Raw genomic sequence first — 25,469 nt, 5'->3', positions numbered from 1 at the left:
TTTTATAAGTGAATGAGGGCACCCCACTTGTTCCCAAAGTTTATAGCTAAATCACCTTACCAAAGATGATTTACAATAGAAATGAAGCAGTTTGACTTTAAGAAAACTATAATAAAGTAACTAACTTACAACAGAGAGACAATTAGAGTGTACACATAAATAAAACACATTGCAGATACAATTCTCACCCCTGCGTTCCAGACTTGGCGTGGCCAGCATCTTTCTCTCAATCCCTCGGGAAGAAGTAGGGCGAGGTTGGGCGTCCCACGGACCTCGGGAGACAATCAATACCTGCCAGCAGGTGTAGGTGATTGGAGCTCAAATTGGGTGGGCAACTCAACCCTCTTTATACCCTTTGGGTCACATGGGCTTCTTCCTGGTCTCAAGTGGCCAATCAGGAAAAATGGCTTTGAATGCCAAGTTTCCCACGAAGGGTGCAAAGCATAATTCACACCTGGGAAGATGCAGACAATGGGCACCTCTGGTATGTGATGGGCGAAGATTCCTCTCCCGAGACAGTGCAGGCGTGTCAATTACTGGTACTAGCCATCACGGCGACGGGAGGCCTCCCAGTCGTCAGCTAGCCCATTTACTGTCTGGTTTCTGTTTATGGTAGAGTCAGGGACAGGCACCACACCTGCGTTCCCAGGGCATCAAAGGCTGACTGCCTTTCTCTTGCTCTCTGGGGGGGGGGGGAGAAACAAGATGGGGCTCGTGGAAAAACAAGATGGGGTTTTTGTGTCTGGCTACAGTGTCTTGCTCACAACACAACTGTTAATGCATCCCAGAATCATGTTTGCTTTTTTTGCAACAGCATCACACTGCTGACTCATATTCAGCTTGTGGTCCACTATAACCCTAGATCCCTTTCCGCCATACTCCTTCCTAGACAGTCACTTCCCATTCTGTATGTGTGAAACAGATTATTCCTTCCTAAGTGGAGCACTTCGCATTTGTCTTTATTAAACTTCATCCTGTTTACCTCAGACCATTTCTCCAATTTGTCCAGATCATTTTGAATTATGACCCTATCCTCCAGATTAGTCGCAACACCTCCCAGCTTGGTATCATCTGAAAACTTAATAAGCATACTTTCTATGCCAATATCTAAATCGTTGTAAAGATATTGAACAGAGCCGGTCCCAAAACAGACCCTTGCGGAACCCCACTTGTTATACCTTTCCAGTAGGATTGTGAACCATTAATAACTACTCTCTGGGTATGGATATCCAGCCAGTTATGCACCCACCTTATAGTAGCCCCATCTAAGTTGTATTTGCCTAGTTTATTGATAAGAATATCATGAGAGACCGTATCAAACGCCTTACTAAAGTCTAGGTATACCACATCCATCACTTCTCCCTTATCCACAAGACTCGTTATCCTATCAAAGAAAGCTATCAGATTGGTTTGACATGATTTGTTCTTTACAAATCCATGCTGGCTGTTCCCTATTACCTTGCCACCTTCCAATGATTTCCTTAATTACTTGCTCCATTATCTTCCCTGGCACAGAAGTTAAACTAACTGGTCTGTAGTTTCCTGGGTTGTTCTTATTTCCCTTTTTATAAATGGGCACTATATTTGCCCTTTTCCAGTCTTCTGGAATCTCTCCTGTCTCCCATGATTTTCCAAAGATGATAGCTAGAGTCTCTCTCAGCTCCTTGAGTATTCTAGGATGCATTTCATCAGGCCCTGGTGACTTGGAGGCATCTAACTTTTCTAGGTGATTTTTAACTTGTTCTTTTTTTATTTTATCTTCTAAACCTATCCCCTTCCCACTAGCATTCACTATGTTAGGCATTCCTTCAGACTTCTCGATGAAGACCGAAACAAAGAAGTCATTAAGCATCTCTGCCATTTCCAAATTTCCTGTTACTGTTTCTCCCTCCTCACTGACTAGTGAGCCTACCCTGTCCTTGGTCTTCCTCTTGCTTCTAATGTATTTATAAAAAGTCTTCTTGTTTCCCTTTATTCCTGTAGCTAGTTTGAGCTCATTTTGTGCTTTTGCCTTTCTAATCTTGCCCCTGCATTCCTGTGTTGTTTGCCTATATTCATCCTTTGTAATTTGTCCTACTTTCCATTTTTTATATGAATCCCTTTTTATTTTTAGATCATGCAAGATCTCGTGGTTAAGCCAAGGCGGTCTTTTGCCATATTGTCTATCTTTCTGACACAGCAGAATAGCTTGCTTTTGGGCCCTTAATAATGTCCCTTTGAAAAACTGCTAACTCTCCTCATCTGTTTTTCCCCTCAGTCTTGATTCCCATGGGACCTTATCTATCAGCTCTCTGAGCTTACCAAAATCCGCCTTCCTGAAATCCATTGGCTCTATTTTGCTGTTCTCCCTTCTATCCTTCCTTAGAATTGTGAACTCTATGATTTCATGATCACTGTCACCCAAGCTGCTTTCCACTTTCAAATTCTCAACCAGTTCCTCCTTATTTGTTAGAATCAAATCTAGAACAGCTTCCCCCCGGTAGCTTGTTAAACCTTCTGAAATAAAAAGTTGTCTCCAATGCAGTCCAAGAACTTATTGGACAGTCTGTGCCCTGCTGTGTTATTTTCCCAAAATATATCTGGATAGTTGAAGTCCCCCATCACCACCGAATCTCGGACTTTGGATGATATTGTTAGTTGTTTAAAAAAAGCCTCATCCACTTTTTCCACCTGGGTAGGTGGCCCATAGTAGACTCCTTGCATGACATCACCCTTGTTTTTAATCCCTTTTAGCCTAACCCAGAGACTCTCAACACTTCCATCTCCACCTCACTCTAAGGCCGTGTCCAGACTCAGGGGTTTTTTCGGGAAAAGTAGCCTTTTCCCGAAAAAACTTCCCCTGCGTCCAGACTCAAGCCGCGTTCTTTCGAAATTATTTCGAAAGAACGCGGCTTTTCTTTCGATGGCGGTAAACCTCGTTTCACGAGGAAGAACGCCTTCCTTCGAAAGTTCCTCTTTCGAAAGAAGGCGTTCTTCAATGTAAAGAGGCCGTCTTCGAAAGAGAGCATCCAGACTCACTGGGTGCTCTCTTTCGAAAAAGCGGATTTCTCTTTCGAAAGATCCGCCTGCAGTCTAGACGCGATCTTTTGAAAGAGGCTCTTTCGAAAGATGCTTTCGAAAGAGCCTCTTTCGAAAGAAGCCTGCAGTCTACACATAGCCCAAGTGTGTTCATTTTTAACATATAAGGCAACACCTCCTCCCTTTTTTCCCTATCCTTCCTGAGCAAGCTGTACCCTTCTGTACAAACATTCCAATCGTGTGTATTATCCCACCAAGTTTCTGTGATGCCAACGATGTCATAATTGTACTTATTTATTAGCACTTCCAGTTCTTCCTGCTTATTACCCACACTTCTCGCATTTGTATATAGGCACCTAAGATACTGATTTGACCTTGTCTCCCAGTTTTTCCCTGATCCTCCTTTCTCTCTGCCATTATAGCCCACACTCCCTCCTATTTCCAACCATCTCCCAGGGCTCCATGTTCTCCACTTACCTGTGGGCTTTGCTCACCTGTCCCTGTCGAACCTAATTTAAAGCCCTCTTCACTAGGTTAGCCAGTCCGTGTCCAAATAGGTTCTTCTCCCTCCTCGAAAGGTGAATGCCATCTCTGCCTAGCAGTCCTTCCTGAAATAGCATCCCGTGGTCGAGGAAGCCAAAGTCCTCCTGGCGACAGCTTCTTCACAGCCAGGCATTCACCTCCAGGATGCATCTGTCTCTGCCCGGGCCCCTACCTTCAACAGGAAGGATCGAAGAGAATACCACCTGTGCTCCAAACTCCTTCACCCATACTCCCAGAGCCCTGTAGTCACTCTTGATCTGCTCAGTGTCACACCTCACAGTATCACGTGTGCCCACATGGATGAGTAGCATGGGGTAGTAGTCAGAGCCGGAGAATCCTTGACAATGCCTCCGTAACATCTCGGATCCGGGCCCCCAGCAGACAGCATACCTCCTGAGATGAAATGTCAGGGCAACAGATGGGTGCCTCCGTCCCCCTCAGAAGAGAGTCTCCAACCACCACTACCCTACGTTTCCTATTCGCAGTGGTGGCATCAGACTTCCCAGCTTTGGGGGTATGAGGCTTCTCCTCCTGTGTTGTAGGGGATGATTCCTTATCTCCTGTATAAAGAAGAGCATAACGGTTTCCTAGTACCACGGCGGGAGGGTTCGGAGCAGGGGTGGAGCAGTGCCTGCTGCCAGAAGTAACCAGCTGCCAGTGTCCACCCTGAGCCGTCTCCTCCTCCACCAGTCCTGTGTAATGGAACAGCTACCTCAGCTGTTTCCTCAAGAACACAGTCCAGGAATTGCTCGTGGATTCGGGTGCTCCTCAACCTAGCCACCTCCTCCTGTAGCTCTCCCACCTGCTGCATGAGAGATTCCACTAGCAGGCACCTATCACATTGGATGACCTCCCCAGCCTGGATATCCAGTAAGCAGGCACCTCTCTCATTGGATGATCTCCTCAGCCTGGATATCATTAAATCAGAAATAAATGTATTGTGTTTCCACAAGCTTTTCTGAGGTGTTACGTTTCTGTGAAGTATAGAGTGTATTTGCAAGCCATGACTGAGTGGGAGTGTGGTCATTTCCTGGAAATTTTTAAGGCCCAATCCCGCATTCACTGTGCACTCCCATCACCACTGGAAGCCTGTGGGAGTTCAAAGGAGGCAGGAAAGGGCTCATAATGGTAAATAGCAAGATAGGTTTTTGTCTTGCAACATGATTAGATTTAGGTTCTAGATTTTCAAATTCCTGTATCAACATATTTTCACGAAAGTAAGGGAAAGTTCTATTAAATTAATTTAGAAATAGAATGAGGATAAAGTGAAAAATACTTAGGGCATGTAACTTATAGGAAACAACTATTTTCATTAGCCTTTTTCTACCACATCTGTCATTTGTAATTAAGCTAGGCACAGGTAAGTCAAACCACTGCATATTTAAAAGAACCTCTCCTTGTTTCAAGCGTTTTAATACATTGAACAGGCTTTATCCTCAGTGTTGAATTCAGACATGTAATTAACAAAGTAAAATATCTGGCATCAGGCCAAAATGATTATTAATTTATAAATTATTACTAATTATGCATATACAGTACCAAATTGCTGTCTTGGAGAAGAACACTACAATACAAACATAACAGTAACGTTAACTATAACAAGGGGAGACTGGTGGAGATCTACAAATGAACATTTACAGTTATAATAGAAGAACATTTGCTAGGTCATACAAATCTAGCTCCCATCTCTGTGACTGCAGAGTTCTTCCTATTAGCAGAACTGATGTAGTTTTGCTGAACTAGGAAAAGGAATGCTGGGGGAGAGTCTGTGTAAGAAATGCATACATATCAATGGCAGGCACGAAGCAGAGACTAGACAATATGGTACAGTCAGATGTAGGTTGCTCTCATGTAATGACATACAGTGGCAACTTTACGTGAGATCATTGGGGAAGGGAAACTGTCAGAACTCTAATGAGAATACTGAGGATTTTTATATCATCTTATGGGTTCAGTGTTCCTTGCAAACTCTAACTACTGAATCCCTTCCAACACTGCTTTGAGGCTGGTAAGTATTCGTCCTTGTTTTATAAGACATAGAAATTGAGAATGAAAAAAAAAATGGCTGAATTTCAAAGGTACTTGATTTCAGTGGGAGCTAGGGATGTAAATAATAATCCCATGATCTATTAGCCAGGATCCTGGTTGCCATCCTGTGTTCCAGGGATTCTGCATTCTGGGGTCCCAGTTTGAACCCCATATGCCAGAGGCCTCTGCTGCCAGCCCTATCCCTCGTCCTGGCTGCCAGCCCCATGTGCCAGGGGCTTGCACCTGGCCTCAGCTGGGGAGTGGGTTTGAACAGAGATAAAGGGGCTCAGCCTCCTCACTTTTAAAAATGTTCCTGTGCCACTAAATATGCATGACACAAAAGTCCTTGGTTTGAAGAACTTATAATCCAAATAGGACAAGATGCACCATGGAGGCACAGAAAGATGTTAACTTAAAAAAACAGGTTTTTTGTTTTGATATTTATGAAAGTGTATTTTTAAAAGATTTTTACAAAGCTTAGAAATCCTCATTTTACTCCTCCCTACCCTCCCTATTTTAAGTCTCTCCTATTATGGGTTTAATTTTCAAAATATCAGATGCCAACGCTCAGCTGCAAAACCACATGCACAAATATATGCCTATCTGATAGACACAGCTACTGTGATTAAATGTGCAATGTGATATTTTACTCAGGAATATCCAGAAAGTTCTCAACTCCTGCATTTCTGTTCCTAGCACTTTTCTGCTAATTTGAAAATAAGGTCCTTGCTGTCAAGTGCATTGATAAAAATCTAGAATAAAAAAATATGAAATAGTACATGAGATAAAAACAATTAACTTTCTGCTTGGTCTCACTGCCATGCAGTATTGTTCAATAGGCTAATGAAAAACATTGTGAGCCCAAGATAAAGCACTGTTACTAATAGTATCACACGTGACCTTTGCTGCAAGTTGAAGAGATATGGGCAGGGCTGTCCCAGAGAAGGAGAAGAGAGAGTTTGCCCCAAAATCTCCAGTTTGAGAGGGCCTTCAAAGTGAGTGACGCTGCAACTGGTGCATTGAAAACTGGTCCAGCAGTCCTTCTGTCAGGAAGCCAGATCAAGATGCCCAGAGTGGGGAGCCCAGTTCAACCCCTCAGGACACAAATCAATCTGCTGCTACAGGATGCGTGTAATGCAGATTTCACTCTCCAAGCCCCCCACTCCTCATCCAAGCCTAATCTCAAGGTAAGGGGCCTTAGTTAGGCCTGATCTACACTAGAACTTTATTTCGAAATAACTGCCTGAAGGTCACACTATTAAGCCTGTTATTTCAAAATAATGGGCCACAGAATGTGAAATCTGTTCTCCTGCTTTTCATCAGGAGTAACACTAATTCTGAAATAGTTATTTTGAAATAATAGCAGTGTGGCTGCTCAGGTGCCACTATTTCGAAATAATTACTCCCCGATGCTTCCTGGGACTCTAAATCCGAGGTAGTTTGTCCACATTACTGGAGGCTTCCCTGCAGAATGGACATGCTAGTTGAAATTTGTTAAATTGGAAGTGATTAAGTCAAATTTAGTAATTTCTAAATACTTTCCCAGTATAGACATGGCCTTACAGCGTTAGTCTAAGACCCACCCTAACCTTCCGTAGTTTGGGTATTGTGAAGTTAGCGAAGAACTATTTTGTATGCTATAGGAAGTTACTGGGGAAGTTCAGTGGCCTACAGGAAGTCAGACTAGATTATCACCATGGTCCCTACTGGCTTTGAAATCTATAACTCTGTTTGGATCATGCTTGTAGAATCTCTCCATTTTAGGCTGAATAGTTGATAATATAGTAGTTAACAGAGAAGGGGGAAAATCCATTGCAAAGATTTCAGGGGTAAGATATGCTATTAGAAATTCAAAATTAGTATCCAATAGGGTTGGATTTGTGAGGCAGAAGTGATGCATGTTGCTCTTGAAAAAAAGCCACATTGGCCACACCCGTTGTATATACTACATTGACCTGGGATAGAACAATTAAAGATGTTGCACTTTTAGTACCAAGATCTCAAAAGAACTAGGCTTGATCCTCATGCACATTTGTGTTCCATAACCATATTTGCAAACGGCAAGTCATTAAAATCACTGCATGACTAATTGCTAAATTCCCACATACAGTCACAGTAATTGCTCACACAGTGTAGGTGCGTCTATTTTGACTTCGAGATTTTCAGTTTTAAAAACACGCTCCTTTATGTAATCATTATGATACTTTAGCATTACCATCATACCACATATTGAAAGCCGTTCACATTTTAGAACTATTGTGTCATTCTCTAAAGATAAATTATAACATAGGTTCATATTTGAAAAATGTCTTCATCAGTTCAAGAATTTACAAAGTAATATTTTTGCTTTTTAATGAAATTTTTTTTTTCCGAGATTGATGGAGATAAAATAGAAGTGCTAATACTATATACTGTCTAAAACAGACCTCTACATCCAGTTAAATCATTTGACCACCCATTTCATTACATAGAAATATCTTGTAAAATAACTTTCTTTTTCCTTTTTATACTTACATAATTGAAAGCTCTCTGGAAAATAGCTTTACATACTTGTGATGTACATAGCTGTATTTGGGAATCTCTGAGAGGTGGCATATATTTAGTGTAAGACTAGTATCTTGTAAACATCCCTGAAGAATGTGGCATGAAATTGTCGGACATGAAATAAATTTTCTGGAGAATGGGTTGTTTAACTTTAAACTAATCAAATAACTAAATAAGCAATTACTACTGCAGCAGTAATCTTATGCAGGGAACAGTTTATAGAACGGAAATAGTATACTGAATGTTATGATTGCCTTTAAAATTTATTATTTAAACATTTAAATAGATTGCCTTATTTATAACATAAATCATGAAGATTGGCATTTACATTTTAACTGTTATACAAAATGTACTGTCTGTGTTTCTAAAACAGAGAATAATATGTCTGAACTAACAATATAAAAAGCAGAAATAAGAAACAGAGACTTCCAAGGGGAGTTACACAGGTACTAACTCACTAAGGTACTTTTCAGAATCCCAGCCAAAAACGAACATGAAGTTTTCAATTTGCTGAATTACATTTTACCCATGTCTAATGACGACATGATTGATTTGTTTTCACTGTGTCCTTTGTTATTTTGGGATGACTTTTGTTTTAATCAATTGACTAAGAGCAGTTTCAGTTAGTTGCACTAAGCTTTTTATACTGTCCATGAAGACAAGCTCTGTGAAGCTCAAAAGCTCATACCTCCCACCAATAGAAATTAGTTTATTAAAAAGTATTACCTCATTCACCTTGTCTCACTGATACTCTCCATGGCAGTGGTCTACATGCCTTAAACAAAGGCAGTATTGCAATAATAGAATTAATTCACTCTTGTTGGTACAGACAGATGACTAGCTAATCTCACTGCACTTGCCTCAATTTTTCTGGTAGTCTCAATGGGAGTGAAGTGAAGTTGGTACCACTGTCACTTTCCCTTATGAATTCCATCCTGGAGGGAAACTTCATCTTCCACCTAAGAATCTCTTGGCAGAGGTTGTCCAGGAACTGGTCTCAATCAACACATCCCTGATCCCATTCCTTTAGTGGACAGTTCTGTCTATATTTGGAGGTTTACTGACACTGAGCAGCCTTCTTCCTGCCCATATGCCCTAGAGAAAGCTGCTGCTTCTTTGTACTACTGTTGCCTTTCTCCTCCAGTGTCATCTATATTGTCCTCTGTTGAATGCAGTTAATTGTTTTCAATCATTTCATGTTGGTTCTTGCTTTTCCAACATGACTGTGAAACAAGAGTATGTCTTCTTCCTTGTCATTTCTCATGATATATGCTGTGATCAAATCCTTCAAGCCAGACTGCAGCACAAGACAAAGGGGTGTAGCTTAATTTCAAATGAAAATGTGTGCTTTAAACTGAGATAAGGTAGGTCGATTGAAAATTAGCCTGAGAGCTGAAATTTTTCTTTTCCTCTTTAGCCCCCACTACCATCACATGCCTTACAAGGGGAGTTGATCTCAGAAAGGAGAGAGCAGATGTCCTCTGTCCAGCTGACTGTCCACTGTGGCAGTTCTATGTCTTTGGAAATGCAGTTTATGCCTCCCTTTCTAGCATCTGTGGAGCTGCCATTCACAGGTAAGATAGAAGACCACTAATGAAGATGACAAGGGAACATTTTAGAAATGAACAGTATTTTTCAGTTGTTACAATTGGCTGCCATCCAAATTATAGATATTCCTGGCAATTCTCCAAAACAAATAAACAAAAGAATGTCATTAAAAGACATCAGGCTGAATACAGCTCAGAGTAAGTAGATGTAACTTCCATGAACTCTCTGGGACAGATTCAGCAGTGTCAATAATGAGGGAAAGGTGCTCTTAAAACTGGTATAAATGGGAAAGTAGCATAACTTGACAAAGGCTGGCAACCAGGGTGTAATGAGTATAATTTATATATACGGGAAGTGGAAGTGAAAAGAGAATATAGCCTGAAAAGTAACTAGTGGGAAGATGTAAAATAAAAAAGCAGGCTTCCTCTCTCCTGCTTTCTTATACCACATCATTTCCAATACTGCTAAAGTCAATTTCAGCCCGGTGTAAGCTGGCACAAAAATGATCAGGGTGAATTTTATTGCATGCAGCATGCAAAATCAGAGTTAATCAATCAATATTGACATTATTTTACCACTTACATGTTTTCATGACTGCAATTTACACTTGATGTGCACCACCCCACTTATGTCACCGTAAAATTTTGCCTCTGAGTCTGTGTATTTGGATAGCAAGAAAGTGATTTTGAATATATTTTTTATTGTCACTATAGGCCAGCTGGTATTTAGTGTGGGTTAGAAATGTTTAGGTATTTGATTTTTTTTTTTATATTTTGTTTTCTTTTAAGAGTAATTAATTATGGAAGTTAGGCAATGTGGCATGTTATGACCTTAAAACAAAATTACTCAAATTATGGTGTCATTTCTGTGCACTGTGTAGTCATCAGAGTTAAAACTTGGGTGATCATTGATGTTATAAAGCTTTTAAGGAAGGATTTGTCCCAGTACAAGTGATTAACAATGTTTGTAGCACAGAATTCAGTCAAAGATTCTGCAGTTACATAAAAAGTACTTATTTTGTTAAGTTTATAGACAAACCAGCTCCTACTCACTTCAGAAGAACAAAAATTATTTGAATAGTAAAACTCATTACTTGTAGTCTAAAGGCCCAATCCTGCCTAGACTTTCCACTGTACATTGAAGTGTGAGAAGTTTTACTGACATCAGTGGGAGCACTCAAAGAAGTAACTAACTACACTCAGTAGTAAAGGTTAGCTGGAACAAAATTCCTCATTTCCCAAGGTGAAATTCTTATTTTTCTGATAATGCCAAATTATTGTGGTTATCCATATATCAATATGTTATTACTTGGAGTTATTAATGCTAATTAGAAATGCATTGGGTCTTAACTGTAATCATATACTAACAAAGTGCCCAAGTTAAACAAAGTAACCGTGAAGTTCTTTTGCCTCTTTCCAGTAATATGATTCTTAAGACCAGAGGCAAAGTTCCCTCTAAGCTATGTGGCAAGGCCCGCCCAGTCAAGCAGCTCTGTGCACAGAGCTGTGAGCCTTTAGGGGGCAGGACTGCTTAAACAGCTGTTGGGCCATGTTGCAGTGCAGCTTAGAGGGAACCTTGACCAGCAGTTCTTACAACCCAGAAATATTGTATGGGCATAGGACTTTTTTCACATCCTAATATACTTTGTTTTTTTCTGTATACTCTCCTTCTTCCATAAGATTAACTTATGAACATGTGGAGCTTTGTCCCTCTCTAGTAGCTACTCTGTAGAATAATTTAACATGTTACTTTTCCAGCTAAGCAATAAAGACTTTAGCTCAGTAGAAAACTTGATAGAAGTTTGAGGCTGTCTCTGGTGCATCATATTGGAGCAGGAATAGACACAACCAGACTTGTTTATTCTTTATTTTGCTGCACAGTTGCCTTCTTTAATGCTGCATATCTCAATCTATAAATTCCATGTACGTAAAACTTTAAAAAAAAAATCCTCGCTCCACCTCACATTCTGTACTAATGGCACTGTCATAGATTCAGGAGAATAATACAGCTTCAACCTTTGTATTAAAAAACAAATCAACATAATTCTTTTTTTTTTTTAATAAATTATTTCTTCTCTGGTATTTGTGCTTATTTGCTTAGGGTGACTACCACTCTACCTAGTAAAGCGTGACCATGGGCGGTTGTGTAGAGGAAATTCAGACTCGCACAACACTCTCAACCAAAGTCAGGCAAAGGGCAATATACTGCCCTCCACCCATGCACTGAACTCTTCTTGAGATCCCAGCTTGTAGAGGCATTTACTTGCAGTACAATAGCATTGTGTATGCTTTTTGGAAGCTACCCAAACAATTAGTATTTTAGTGAGTATAAATACAATACAGAATTTTAAACAGAAAAACGTAAAGCACAAGAATGTACTGTAAAGATTTACTTCAATGGACTACTTGCTAGAGTAATACTATTTGACATGTATAATGGTTGTAGACTATAGCACCAAATAATTCCTTATACAGTTTGAACCTCACTGGTCCGGCACTCTCTGGTACAACATCTGTGGTCCGGCATGATTTTAGTTAGATGGATGTGCACTTATCATAAGTGTTGCCAAGTTTTCTGCAGTCCCATAAAGTTTATTTACAACCACCAGTCTTAGCTCTCAGTGGTCTGTGCTGTTATTTAGCTCTATTTTATCTCTAATTGTCTTCTAAGAGCCCAGTAAGCAGTGGAAGTGCTGGTAATGCTGCTAAGCATAAGCATGTTTTCTATGCTTTATCTACTTATTTTCTTGTGCTAATGCAGTAAAATTGTATAGCAACACTAAGGCGATGTCTACACTGTTGGCTTTTGCTAGCAGAGAGTTTGCTAATGAAGTGCTCATTAGCAACTTCACACGCTTCATTTGCATAATCTCTGCCCGAGACTAGAAGAGTTTTTTGCGCAAAAAGCAAGCAGTGTAGACAGGGCCATTTTGTGCAAAAAAAAAAAAAACCCCAAACCCTTTTGTGCAAGATCTGTAGATCTCCTTTTTTGAGGCATAAGGATCTTGCACAAAAGCGGGGGTTTTTTGAGCAAAACGGATCCATCTACACTGCTAGTTTTTGCGCAAAAACTTCTTGCACAAAAGCCTCCAGCAGAGATTATGCAAGTGAGGTGCGAGAAGTTACTAATGAGTGCTTCATTAGCACACACTTTGCCGGCAAAAGCCAGCAGTGTAGACATCGCCTAACACTTTGTTATGAAGGGAGCTGATAAGCCTTGGGTAGGCATAGACTTATATAGAGTGTATTAGTATAGACATACATTACTAAGCATCATGGCAAACATTGTTCTATGTATTCACCTTGGTGAAGTAAAAATAAAGAGACCCACTTACTACAATATTCTCTGATTTGGCACCTGTCAGGTCCTGACTAGGAAGGTTCAACTTGTACAGTCACTGATATGAGTGTGTGTGTCCATTTTGGTTATTAACACTTTCTTTCTTTGTAATATCCCTAATTACTGTTGAGATACAGAACATCTGCTTTTCGTCAACATTTTTCTGATTAGACAGTAAAAGATATACCTCTGTCATAGGGAGTGAAGGGGAACGTACTGAAGGTGATTATGCCTAGGCATGAGGAATTGAGTTAAAGCTACACTTGAAATATTAATTCGATTAAAAATCTGAAGGCAAAATTGTGGGCCATATCCTCAGCTGGGGTAATAGTGACCTAGATGCCAAATTACATCATCTGTGGACCTAATATGTTAATTTTTAGAGGATATATGCTAAACCCTTGATAACTTTTGAAGCCTAGTCAGAGGTGGGACATGCTTCAAGTCTGACACTGGACTCCCATGTGTCCAGTGTCACACGAAATGTCACGCTTTGACCAAGTTAGCTGTATGAAGCTTTGGGAAGCGGCTAATCCCAAGAGGTATGTGAATTTTCTGAGTTGTTGTGGGGGTCACTTGGAGAAAACTGGCAGAGGGTTTGGCCAGTGGAATGCATTTTTGGGTAGTGAGGTCTGCTGGGAAACTTTGGGCCACTGCCTGCTCCTGCTGGGTCTAGTTCCTAAGTCACAGCAGAAACAACTGGATTGCAGTGGAAGCAGAAAACAGAACCTCTGGAGCAGCGCCAAGCTGGCTAGATGGAGACTACAGGCAGGCCAGCAGCAGGAAGCTGCAGTTGGGAAGGATTGCTGCTTCTTGTGGTCTCAGGAGAGAAAAGAGATGGAAGGAGTTGCATTAGCAGCTGGAAATCAGGGAAAGAAAGATGGAAGCCAAGTTAATTCAGCTGCCATGGCTTATGGTTCTGATTAAATCCTTAGATTCCATCAGACATGCCACCTGTAATTAACTACTGAAAACATATTTCACAGTGTAGTCATAAACATCAAGTGAAGAACAAAATTATTAGCATTGAAATGTTGAGAGGTTTGTTTTTAGATTGTTGTACTGAGTCAAATGAGTACACACTTTTGTTGAGGGTGTAGCTTCAGCTCCTGGCTCCTTGATGTTTGTGTCTTTCCATTGGAACACTGACTCTGTAGTTAAAAGTAGTATCAATTTCCTTTCATTCTGACATGTTTTTTTTCCTGTCCTTGCATGAGAACATCATCTCCATCCACTTGCATGGACTGCGATTTGGCATAATGTTGTCCTTCCGTAGACAATTGCATTGATCTGAACATTATGTTAGTTTGACAAAGCTAAGCCCAGTCAAGAGAACAGGCACTTGACATCATCTCAAATAAATTTTTTTAAAATAAGTAGCTTGTGCATGACTGAAGAGAGCTTTGTGGAACTGCTCAGCCCCGCTTCACATGAAAAACCTGGCAGGACTGTCATAAATTCCAAAGTGATTGAATGTTTATCCAAAAGAAAACAATTTTTATGAGGCAAAAACCTGTGATTTCCCTTTTCTTTGAATTGTAGACACTCTTGTAGTTTGTTACTGGTTGCTCCAGCAGGTGTTGATAGTTTTATTTGGGTTGAAAATGTTTTTTCTTCAACATATATAGAAAGGTCACCTCTACTATCTGCTATGTCTAGACTACAGGGTTTTTTAAGAAAAAAGTGGCCTTTTTTCGAAAAAAACTACATCTGTGTCTATACTGCCATCATGTTCTTTCGAAATTAAATTGAAAGAACGTGGTTTTTTTGACAGCGGTAAACCTGCTTTTACGAGGAAGAATGCCTTTTTTCAAAAGAGCTCTTTTGAAAAAAGACATTCTTGAACGCAAACAGGGCTTTTTTGAAAGAGAGCGTCCAGATTGCCTGGGTGCTCTTTCGAAAAAATGGCTTGCTTTTTCAAAAGACTTGGGGCTATCTAGATGATCTCTTTTGAAAGAGGCTTGTAGTCTAGACGTACCCTGGAAGAATAGCTTAGTGGTCTCAGAAGTCAGTTTGATATGCTAACACCTTCTGGAAAGAGACAGGCAAAAATTTTACAAGGTCAAACAGGCCCTTTCTCACCTTCTAAAATACAATATATTTTCCTATATATTTTTGTTAGTCTCTAAGGGGCCACAGAACTACTTATTTTTAAAGTCAGAGAGACTTAATACGGCTACCCCTCTGAGACTTACTAGCTGCGCAACTGGTCAAGAGAAAGGGATGAACACTTCTATAAGTTGTTTCTATCAGGCACTAGTGGGATAACAGCACTAGTGGTGACCATTAGTTAACCAATAGAATGAAAGATGTCCCTAGAAAATGTATAAAGTTCCAGTATAACCAAAACATCTCATTGGCACACAAGGCATTGACATCAGAGTTAAGTACAGTGGTTGTGTGAAAATAAAAATTAGATTTTGATAGCAAGAATTGTATTTTTTCATTTAGGAGAGAAAGTACAAGCCTTTCTGCACTGCTTAGCTCCCACATGGGCCTTCTGTACAAGACGAATTTAATCTTTAAAGGAAATCTTGAGCTATCATGCAAATTAACTTTCCAAATTCATTAACCAAGTAATAAAAACAGTGACCAGATCAGCAAATATCAAGTGTGCATATATAGAATCATAGAATCCTAGGGCTAGAAGAGACCTCAGGAGGTCGAGTCCAGCCCCTTGCCCAAAGCAGGACCAACCCCAACTAAATCATCCCAGCCAGGGCTTTGTCAAGCCGAGAGTTAAAAACCTCTAGGGATGAAGATTCCACCACCTCCCTAGGTAACCCATTCCAGTACTTCACCACCCTCCTGGTGAAATAGTTTTTCCTAAAATCCAACCTAGACCTCCCCCACTGTAACTTGAGACCATTGCACCTTGTTCTGCCATCCGTCACTACTGAGAACAGCCTCTCTCGATCCTTTTTGGAACCTCCCTTCAGGAAATTGAAGGCTGATAGCAAATCTTCCCTCACTCTTCTCAATTTTCTTTTGTCAGTGAAAATTCCTTCCCCACTAATTGTGTGCCCAAGTAGATTACCTCTTTTTTGAAACAACTTACATTTCTTTGGCTTCAGTTTCACATTGACTGATTTCAGCATCTCACAGACCTATTGTAAATGGGTTGGTTCCTGTTCAAAGGTTTTTAGCATGCACCAAGGTATCATATAAGTGTAACAGACAGGCTGAGTGGGACACATGCCACTTACTACCCTCTCCATTAACATTTCAAATGTGGGTGCACTACACAAGCCAAAATCCTTAAATTGCTGTGAGCCTTGTCCTCCTGCGAAAGCAATTTTTTCGTGTCTTTTGAATCCATTTTCATTAGGCAATACCCACTTTTAAGATCTGGTTTAAAAAAAACAGGCTGAACCTGCTGTAGCATCCATGGTACTATCTATTTGGGTTTTGTTTAATTTTCTGTAGTCCACCTAGAATCTAATACCGCCTTCCTTTTTCTTAACCAGAATTATTGATGAATACATAGTCAATATCTCAATAATGTCTTCTGATACATCCCTTCAATGCCTCTTCCTTTTTTTCCTACTGGTAACTAGTGAGGTTGACTGTTGAATTGGTTGATTTCTCCTAGTATTACGCTAGTGCTAGACCAGTACAGTACAACCTATACCTTTGTTGGATCGGGAGAACTCCTCATGATTCCTTACCAGAAGTCTCTTAAACTGTTCCAGGTTTCCCAATTTAAGCATACAATACTACAGCATACAGGATCAGTAGAAGTTCTGGGAACTCACATTCCCCTTGTAATTTTCTTTTATATCTCTTTTGATGAGATCTGCTGGTTCTTCTTTGAACTGTGTCCCCGGAGGTGCTCCATTTCAGATGTGCATGCACCCCCAGGCATCTTCAATCTGAAGTTTTAGATAGTAGTGCCAGTCATCCTATGCATGTGCTCTACTCTGCCTCATACTCTGCCCCCTGGCTACATAGAGCTGTGTGCATGGACCAGCCTCAGTTCCTTTTCAACCACCTTGGCCTGAGATGGAGTCTCAGCAGTTTAGGGTTTTTTTTTTTAATAGTTTTACTTAGCTTAGTTAGGTATAATAGTGGTAGTTGGTAATAATAAAATAATTTTTAAAATTAAGAACCTTGTCCTTTCAGGGTTTTTATTTACTGCCTCTTTAAAAATGTATTTAATTTGCCTTCTGGTAAGACCATTCTCTTTTACCCCAGAGGAGTGATCACCAATGCAGGAGGAACTGTAAGGGTCCAGACTCTGCCAGGACAAGAGAACTACTCTGCTGTATATGCCAATGGGATCCAATCTCAGGTGCTCACTAGATGGGCTTCATCTTTCTCAGTAGCTGGTAAGTGGATCAAATTATTATTATTTAGTAATGTATATTTGCAATGTTAACCAAAATTTGTCCAAGCCTTTCAATAGCCTGTCACGATAGAGCGTGCTGTAGAAACAAAGACTTTCTCCTTTTCTCATTGTTTTAGTCTCAATTTCCATTCCATTAGAACTATTCAATCAATGATTGCTGCTGATTCTGATACATAAAGTAGATTGGAGTTACTCAGATCGAGATCTTCAACCATACATAGGCACCTTACTCCCAACCAGGCCCATTGATGGGTGAAAGGAGGGAAGGGGCAGTTGCTCTGGGGCCCAACAATTCAAAAGGGCCCAGGGCTCCCAGTCATCACCACTGCTAGTGCACTGGTGGCTGGAACTGCAGGTCCTTTAAATCACTGCCAGAGCACTGTACGGCACACTTCTTGCAGCGCTAAGGACTGCCTGGGGAGAACAGGGGGCATAGCATGGTATGCTTTGGGCAACTCTGAGAACGGTCTGTCTCCAGCCCAGCCTCTTCTGCCTAAGGCTCCACCCCTTCCAGGAGCATGGAACCATCCCCCCCACACCTTGCCCAGGGGCCTGGCAAAACTGTCAGCTCCCATGCTCCCAAGTGAATTCAACTCCCATTGAGGTGTTAGGCAACAATACCCACTGAACAACCTGTTACTGTGCTGAGTGTACCAAATGCTACAGCATAGGGAAATGGTACTAAAAGCAACCTTGCCAAAGACCTCTAGGAAAATTTCTAGCCTCATTTTTTGAGAAACTGGATGAAGACAGGGGCTCATGTAATCTGAAAGACCATATAGTATCCCCCCCTCCCCCCCCATTTAGGGGCCTGTGCTCAACTCCAGTAGGAGTTCAGTTCCTCACAAGATCAGGACTTTAGGATTCCACATTTAGGTGGAATGTGCTTAAGTGTCTCCTTTGAACCTCTACAATGCAGGTTCACATATCTTTAAAGAGAATTTTGCTTGTACAATCAGTTAACCCAGGATCACCAGTCAAGTTTTTTCCTCCTTAACTTCCCATTATGCAGACGATAAAACCTGGCTTTCTGTAAAAACTTGTTCCTTGTCAGAATTTCTGTATGTACAGTAAACTACCTATAAGGAGAGTCTCAGCTATCTGTATCATGAGAGCCCTGCACCAATATAAAATTTTGTATCCACATCTGTGTCTGTATCCACAAAATTGAGCTGCAGATAGCTGCATCTATATCTGCGGATTTGCAGTAGTCTATATTGTGCCTGGTTGCTTTCATTCTCTAAAAAGTATTGGAATGAGGTATTTTTAAAAGGATTTTTGGCAAGCAGAGTCACATGTATCACTCAGTCACATGGAATATATATGAGGATATCCCTTAGCAAAACATTGGCCATCCATTGCTACTTCGGTTTCAGAAGTAATGTTGACAGAAGAAAGCTTTTGTAGTCTTTGGACTATTATTTCACAGAAGAGTTTAAAAAAAATTCTGGAGAGTTTCCAAACTGTTTATATAAATTCTATCAGCCAAGTCTATGAGATACTAGTAATCCCCATAAAGTGGTCACTACAAATTAAGGCCTTGATCCTGAGTAGCACGGAGTGACGTCAAATCCAGATGGGTTCAGTGGAAGTCATAGATGTCTGAGTCTATTACAAATTATAAAGCATGCCTGCCTTATAAACTAGATGCACTGTAATTATGGACTATACATTTTTCAAATTTGAAGGCATAAGGCCAAATACTCAATTACTTTTTAAACACTCTAATGTAATGTGACTGCAGTGCGATCCAATGAATTCAGCTTTTCAATATTATACAGGGACCAAGAGTGGAGCACTTGAAGCAGTTGGACGACCACCATCAACATCACGTCCCTCCACAGGTTTGAAACATTTCTTTCTAATAGATGTTCTTCCCAAAGGAAGCTTTCCAGACTATATGAGAAATGTACACTCATGGGTGAAAGGCTACCTGAAAGGCAGGACTCAGAAAATCAACTCATCTTTTAAATAAGTTACACGTGCCGCTAGTTTTTACTCAAATATATATTTAAACAGGAAATATCATGTAGCATTTGTAATCTATGGTGTTGATTCCTATCTTGGTTATGCTGGTGGTAAATGGACAGAAACTTGGGTGAACACCATGGAGTCATACAAACAACTCAAGAATGAACCCTGTTGTTTGTGTGCTTAGAGGCCTTTTCATTTCCATTAAGTAGTGAGCTGAAAATGAGGAGAATGCATTTCTTTTCAAAGAGAGAATGTAAGAGATACTTGTCTTTCTTATTCAGTATATCTGTGAAGTTTAGCTCCTTAGGGCATGACCACGAGTGTACCGTAAAGGACAGACTGGAGACTGCTTGTCATTAGCTGTAGATGTAGTGAATCTTGATCAGATCAGATCTAGAAACACTGAAAAGGAAACAAACCAGTACCATGTCATCATTATTACATACTGTATTCAAAGTCAATACAATACACAACTGCTCAGATAAAAGTACACAAGTCTGTAGAAATGTTTTTCATTCTCCCAGGTTTGTCTCTTAGGAAAAACCATTGAGGCTCACTACCTAAGGTTTAAGGCTACCATAGCTTTACCAATTAAGAGTCTGCATGTTTATGAAAAACAGAGATGAATAAAAATAAATTAAATGTCTTCTTTTTCCCCAGCAAATTTTACACTTAGCCTTATGTTTGCAGTTCAATTACTGCACTTTAAGAAACAGCAGAAGCCGTGATTTTGGTCAAAGTCAGGAACGTAAAAAAAAATAAAAAATTCTGGCACAATATTGGCATTGGAGTTAGTATGTTGGCAGTGGTCACCATGTGAAGTCTTGTGTGAAGGTGCTCTTGGATAATGGATGGTGTCATTCCTTGTCAGGATTTTCATTGGTCATCAAAGAATCCTTGTTGTGAAGATGTCTAGCCCCCTAACCCATCATGCTCCTCTGGCAATTATTAGAAGCACACATGAAAGGGGTTCATGCAAATCAATTTACAGATCAAAACAAAGTGCACTCTTTACCAAGCTGAGCTTCTAACTATCATGAATTCCTCCTGGCTCCTACAGTAGCTCCTTTCTTTTCACATCTTTCTTCATGGAAGCAAAAGCATCAATTTTTTGTTGTGCTACTTCGTGTTATCATAACTTGATCTTATATTCAAAGAGCGGCAAAGAGAAAGGACCTGGCTTTAAATTTTTTTCCCTCTGTCATTGTGAGTCACATGTCAATGACATAGTGACAGTCTGTAGCTGGTTCTGAACTTCCATACAGGAGGATAAGAAAATATAAGGTACTTCTTACTCCAATGCGATAGCTACCCATGGTGGCGGTGGCAGCGCAAAGGAGAGGCCAGCCATTTCAGGGGCATTATGTAACACCCTCACCACACCAGTAGGCAAGAAGAGATGGGGGAATGGATAGAGCCTTGACTCATGCTTCCCCTCTTCTGAGACATACTAACTAGTGTCATTGCACCAGCATGCTGGGGGAAGGGTGATGCATCTGATGCAAGATATAGCTTCCTTGCAGGCAGGGAAAACTTAGAAGCACACAACTCTGAATTTGAGTCCTGTTTTGCTCTTGGGGCAGTACATGTACATACTGTCCTATATGGGGCAATTGCAAAGGTACAATTGGCTCCACATTAACACTTGGGGAAGGAACACCCCTAGTGGCCACCCACCTGTGCAAAAGGGACTATAACACAGACTGTGGGGAGGAGAGCGAGTTATTCACTTGCTACTCTCCACTAGGAGTAGCCCTGACTGTTTTCCAGTGCCCATGTCAACCTCTGGCCAAGTAGAGGGAAGCTGAAATGAACCATGAAAAAAAAGGATGGGGAACTTATCTCTCACCTGAGAGAGGGAGAAGCAGGGCTGGAATCACTGTTTTCTGCATACTCCTAGGAAGGTCCAGATATGTGCCACCTCTTACATGGCACCAAATACAAAGTCTTAAAAGTCTTGCACTCTTCTTGCTTCAGTTTATGCCATTGCTATTCAGCCAGGTGCTGCCTAATAATTCTGTTGTTTCCTACATTCTAGGTAAACGACTTAAAAAACCTCTTGAGAAAAAAGTTGGGAACAAAGGTAGGAAAGCACATAGCTAACTCATGCAATGCAAACTCCCATTTATTCGAATTTCAATTAATCTAATTATTTTGGGCGTTCACAGACTGTAAAGCAGATATTGCTTTTCTTATTGATGGAAGCTACAATATTGGACAGCGAAGATTTAATTTGCAGAAGAACTTTGTTGGGAAAGTAGCTGTGATGCTGGGAATTGGAACTGAAGGACCACATGTGGGAGTTGTGCAAGCCAGGTATCTACAACATTACAAGAAAACTTTAGAAACTATTAACATGAGAATGCTGAAGAATATTAAAAGTCCTATTCAGTAGACCACTACTGCATAGTCTGTTATATAATATTCTGCCCAGGAACTGTTGTAGTTGAGAAATGTCCAATGAAAATCAATTTATTATTGGGGATTTGTTGGTTTAGGCCAGGGGTCTCTAAAAATGTTCCTAATGTAAACTTCATTGTTAATAGAGAGCAAGTCTTACAGACACATACTTTTCTATCGATGATCCAGCAATATCCCCATGACAACAGAAGCAATATTAAAAATTTAGGGTTTTTTAGATGAGTTAGCAATGGAAAACAAAGAGTAGACCAAGCACCATAATACCAGGCAGGTCTATGCAAATTACCAGCAAGTTTTCTCTGGACAACTCTCAGTACACAGATCTCAGGTTGCGTATCACTTGGGCTAGGACACTGGTCAGAGCCTCTCTTTTCCAAGACCCTAATTTGTACCTAATTCCAATAATGGTATATAATAAACGAACGCTGGAACCACCTAATTGTTTAATTTGTTCAAAATATGTTAGTGGTTTGAGTCCAGTTCTGCTTGGATGGGTGTCCAGTACACAAAAACACAACTGGAACGAATTGACAAGCAGAGTGTGACTAGGCATAGAGACCAAACCATCCTCTCATCTCCAGCAAGGGTTTCTCCATGTTAGTTTTGAGGTGAGCTGGTTTGAAAGGATGGGAGAAGTTTGTCTTGCTGCCTGCCCTGGCCTTGATCTTAAAAAACAGAACAAAAATGAGGAAGATGTCAGTAGAATGGAGACTCTAATACTTGGCTATGGTTGATAATATGACCAGTAATTTTCCATACTATGCAAAAATGGAGTAGGCATGATGGAGTATGGTTGATCAGTTTATAGCAACTGATATTTCCAAACATGGTAATGAAAATAGGGTGAAAAAAAGACTAACTTTGGATTGTATTTGGTTTACATTATAAAACTGTCAGGCCCCGCAACAGCCAGCCCAATAGCCTAATCTTTTTTTCTTTAAAAATACCTCCACCCCACACACACAAGTCTGTTTGCATATTATCTTGATTTAAGTCCTGTGTAGCTGATTTTGTGAGGTGACTATTTTCCGGAGCCCAGTCACTTTGGCAATGGCTTCTGGGCTAAAGGAAGCTTTCTCTAAAAATGGAAACATCTGGTAGATTAACGACAAATACTTTCCCACATCTTTAATTGAAAAGCCTGCATTGAATTATAGGTACCAATATAGTCAACAAGAAACAATGATAGATATTGGGTGTCTGTTATGCTAAAAAGATACTAAACACTATTAAAAATAGACACGGAACAAAGGAATCCAAAAATTTTTGGTGAAAAAATTCAAATTCAATTTACCAACATGATGATAAGCTACCATGGCAGCCTTTCTAGTTCAGTGAAAAGAAAATTGTTACAACATTACTTGTTGGCCACATTAGCAGAGAAGCCTTTGCTTCTTGGAGAATTATTATTTGGCTTCATTTATTTATAATAATTTACCTTCCAAACCATGGGATTTGTCAGGAGATTTATAAATAGCCATAACAGCTGTTTCAGAGAAAGTGTTATGTAAATGAATGGACAGAATAGTGAGGAGAGATTAAGACAGGGCCTGAGTCCTTTTCACTAAAGAACAGGAACTCTCCTGCATTCAATGGGATTACATCACTGCAAAATAGGATGAAAGGAGAATCAGTCCTCAAAGGTGGATTAATTATCTACTGGGCTGTTTTGTGACTATGTCCTGAAGAACAATGCAACTGAAGTCACCTGGAGATTAGTACATTGAAGGGGAATCAAACCTTTAAGGGGAATCATAGCAACTGCTCTTCAGTGATTCTAGAGTATCTTTTAAAAAGATGCAGGGTTAGATCCTCTTCCTGCAAGTGAATCCCTTTCTGCAGATCCCACTCTGCATAGGCATAGGAATGCATTTCCAGACCTGCTGATGAGGGGCAAAGAAGTCAACTGGCCTGAAGCCCATGGCAGCTGGAGCCTTGAGTTCTTTAAATCGCCACTGGAGCTGTGGGTGGCATACACTGGCCAGCACTGAGTGGGGGCGTGGTCCAAGCAGCAGAGGGCTGGTTGCCCTGGCCTCGCCCCTTTAGCCTGAAGCCCTGCCCCTTCTGGGAGTGCAGAGTTGCCGCCCCAGTTTGCCCAGGGGCCTGGCGAATCTGTTGGCTCGCCTGTCCATCTGATACTGCATCAGGGCCTTTGCTTCCCAACAGTTGTACTTGTCAACTGCCAGTGAGACCAAAGGTACTACTTAAATTCAAATGATACAACTAATTTTTAATTTAATCTTTTTTCATCCTAAATTAGGAGTTGGGGATGAAATTCATTGCAGCTAAATCCCCCCCCCCCTTTTTAATAAAGGGTACTTAGCTAGCACATCTAAAATACATACAAATTAAATTACTCTGAAACTATTTTCATTTACAATAAGTGTAAAAAATAATATTTAGCAAAAGTTTAAGATCCCCTCCTTACCTGCTAAGACCTCTGTTCTGAATTTGATTCCTTCTGCTGTCTTTGAGATAATCACAGACAATGCAAAGAGTAAGGGTCTCTACTGTGGTTTAAGAATTAATATCATTAGCCATTGCTGACAAAACTCAGAACTCTAGAGTCCACCCTTAGTAGGTTAAATGGCATTTCAGTTCTATTTTAAGATTAGTCATGTATGTCTGTTTTTTTAACTGGTTGCTTTATTTTTCCACATAGTGAGCATCCAAAAACTGAATTTTATCTGAAAAACTTTACTGCTGCAAAAGATGTTTTGTTTGCAATAAAGGAGATAGGCTTCAGAGGAGGCAACTCCAATATGGGTGAGTGGGAGCCTGATCAGAGATGGATAGGAACTAATTGTACACAAAGAATGTTATTGTTGTCACTTTGTTTTATATTAAAATGTTGGCTGGTCTTAAATCCAGTTTTTAGATGAAGTTTCCCTTCGAACACCGCACCAACACAATACAAATGTGATAGTAATTACCACTGTTTAAACAGTCAATGATTTCTTCACAGAGAACAGCTTTGTTTCTTAAAGCAAGTTTATATAGATTTAGACTGGTATGACTTGCACATCGTCTGGGGCAATCATATCACATTAGACAACATTTCTAAAGGGAAGTGGAGTATGAAGAGAAGAAGCAGAATATCTCAAATATATATGCACATTGAGTCATAAAGGAAAGTGGAAGGGTGCCCTCAGTTTCCCCCCTCCACTTCAAGTGAGCTGCCTTGGAGAATATATTTCTACAGTGCTGACTAGACCAACACATAAAAGTTCCAGTTACTTTTGGTCAGCTGGAAATCTATTGATTTGTGATTTACAAACTGCTTAAACTTCAGTGTTACCTGGAGTTTCTAAAACAAAATTTTGCTCCTCTTCTTTGAGAGCCATCCCCAACATTTGGTTGGTGTGCTGCTGCTGAGCTCTAGATCAGAGATTTCAGAGCAGCGTCCCTGGGGCCACGCATGCATGCATCTGCAGCTGTACACTCCTAAGTGGCAAGCATTGCACATGCACAAATACCTTCTTCCCTGCTCCTCAGTTCTTTGTCTACCACCTCAGTGGATATGTATTCCCTTTCAAAACCAATTTTTTTCCTCCAGTTAGTGAATTAGTTTGCTTTAAACAACCCTTACCCCAGAAAAAAAACTAGCTAAGGACAAGGTTGTTCTCCCAGTTAACCCCTGTTGCACAACAGAAAGCCAAACAGCAACAGTTTCGGTGCACCCCATTGGACCGTGATAGCAAAAGAC

At 40.4% G+C, this 25,469-nt stretch overlaps 1 protein-coding gene across 1 annotated transcript in view; it reads left to right on the top strand.

Annotated features, from left to right (window-relative positions):
- Positions 1-25,469, top strand: part of COCH (cochlin) — a 47,331-nt gene that overhangs the window by 9,786 nt on the left and 12,076 nt on the right. Inside the window, exons 3-8 of the mRNA XM_006116378.4 lie at positions 9,551-9,707; positions 17,215-17,348; positions 19,150-19,212; positions 21,381-21,425; positions 21,511-21,658; positions 24,426-24,529. Coding sequence (XP_006116440.1) covers positions 9,551-9,707; positions 17,215-17,348; positions 19,150-19,212; positions 21,381-21,425; positions 21,511-21,658; positions 24,426-24,529 — 651 coding nt within the window. The remainder of the gene's footprint in view (positions 1-9,550; positions 9,708-17,214; positions 17,349-19,149; positions 19,213-21,380; positions 21,426-21,510; positions 21,659-24,425; positions 24,530-25,469) is intronic.

Source organism: Pelodiscus sinensis, chromosome 4, assembly GCF_049634645.1.
Source record: "Pelodiscus sinensis isolate JC-2024 chromosome 4, ASM4963464v1, whole genome shotgun sequence".
NCBI lineage: Eukaryota > Metazoa > Chordata > Testudines > Trionychidae > Pelodiscus > Pelodiscus sinensis.
This window is presented reverse-complemented; position numbering and strand designations above follow the sequence as displayed.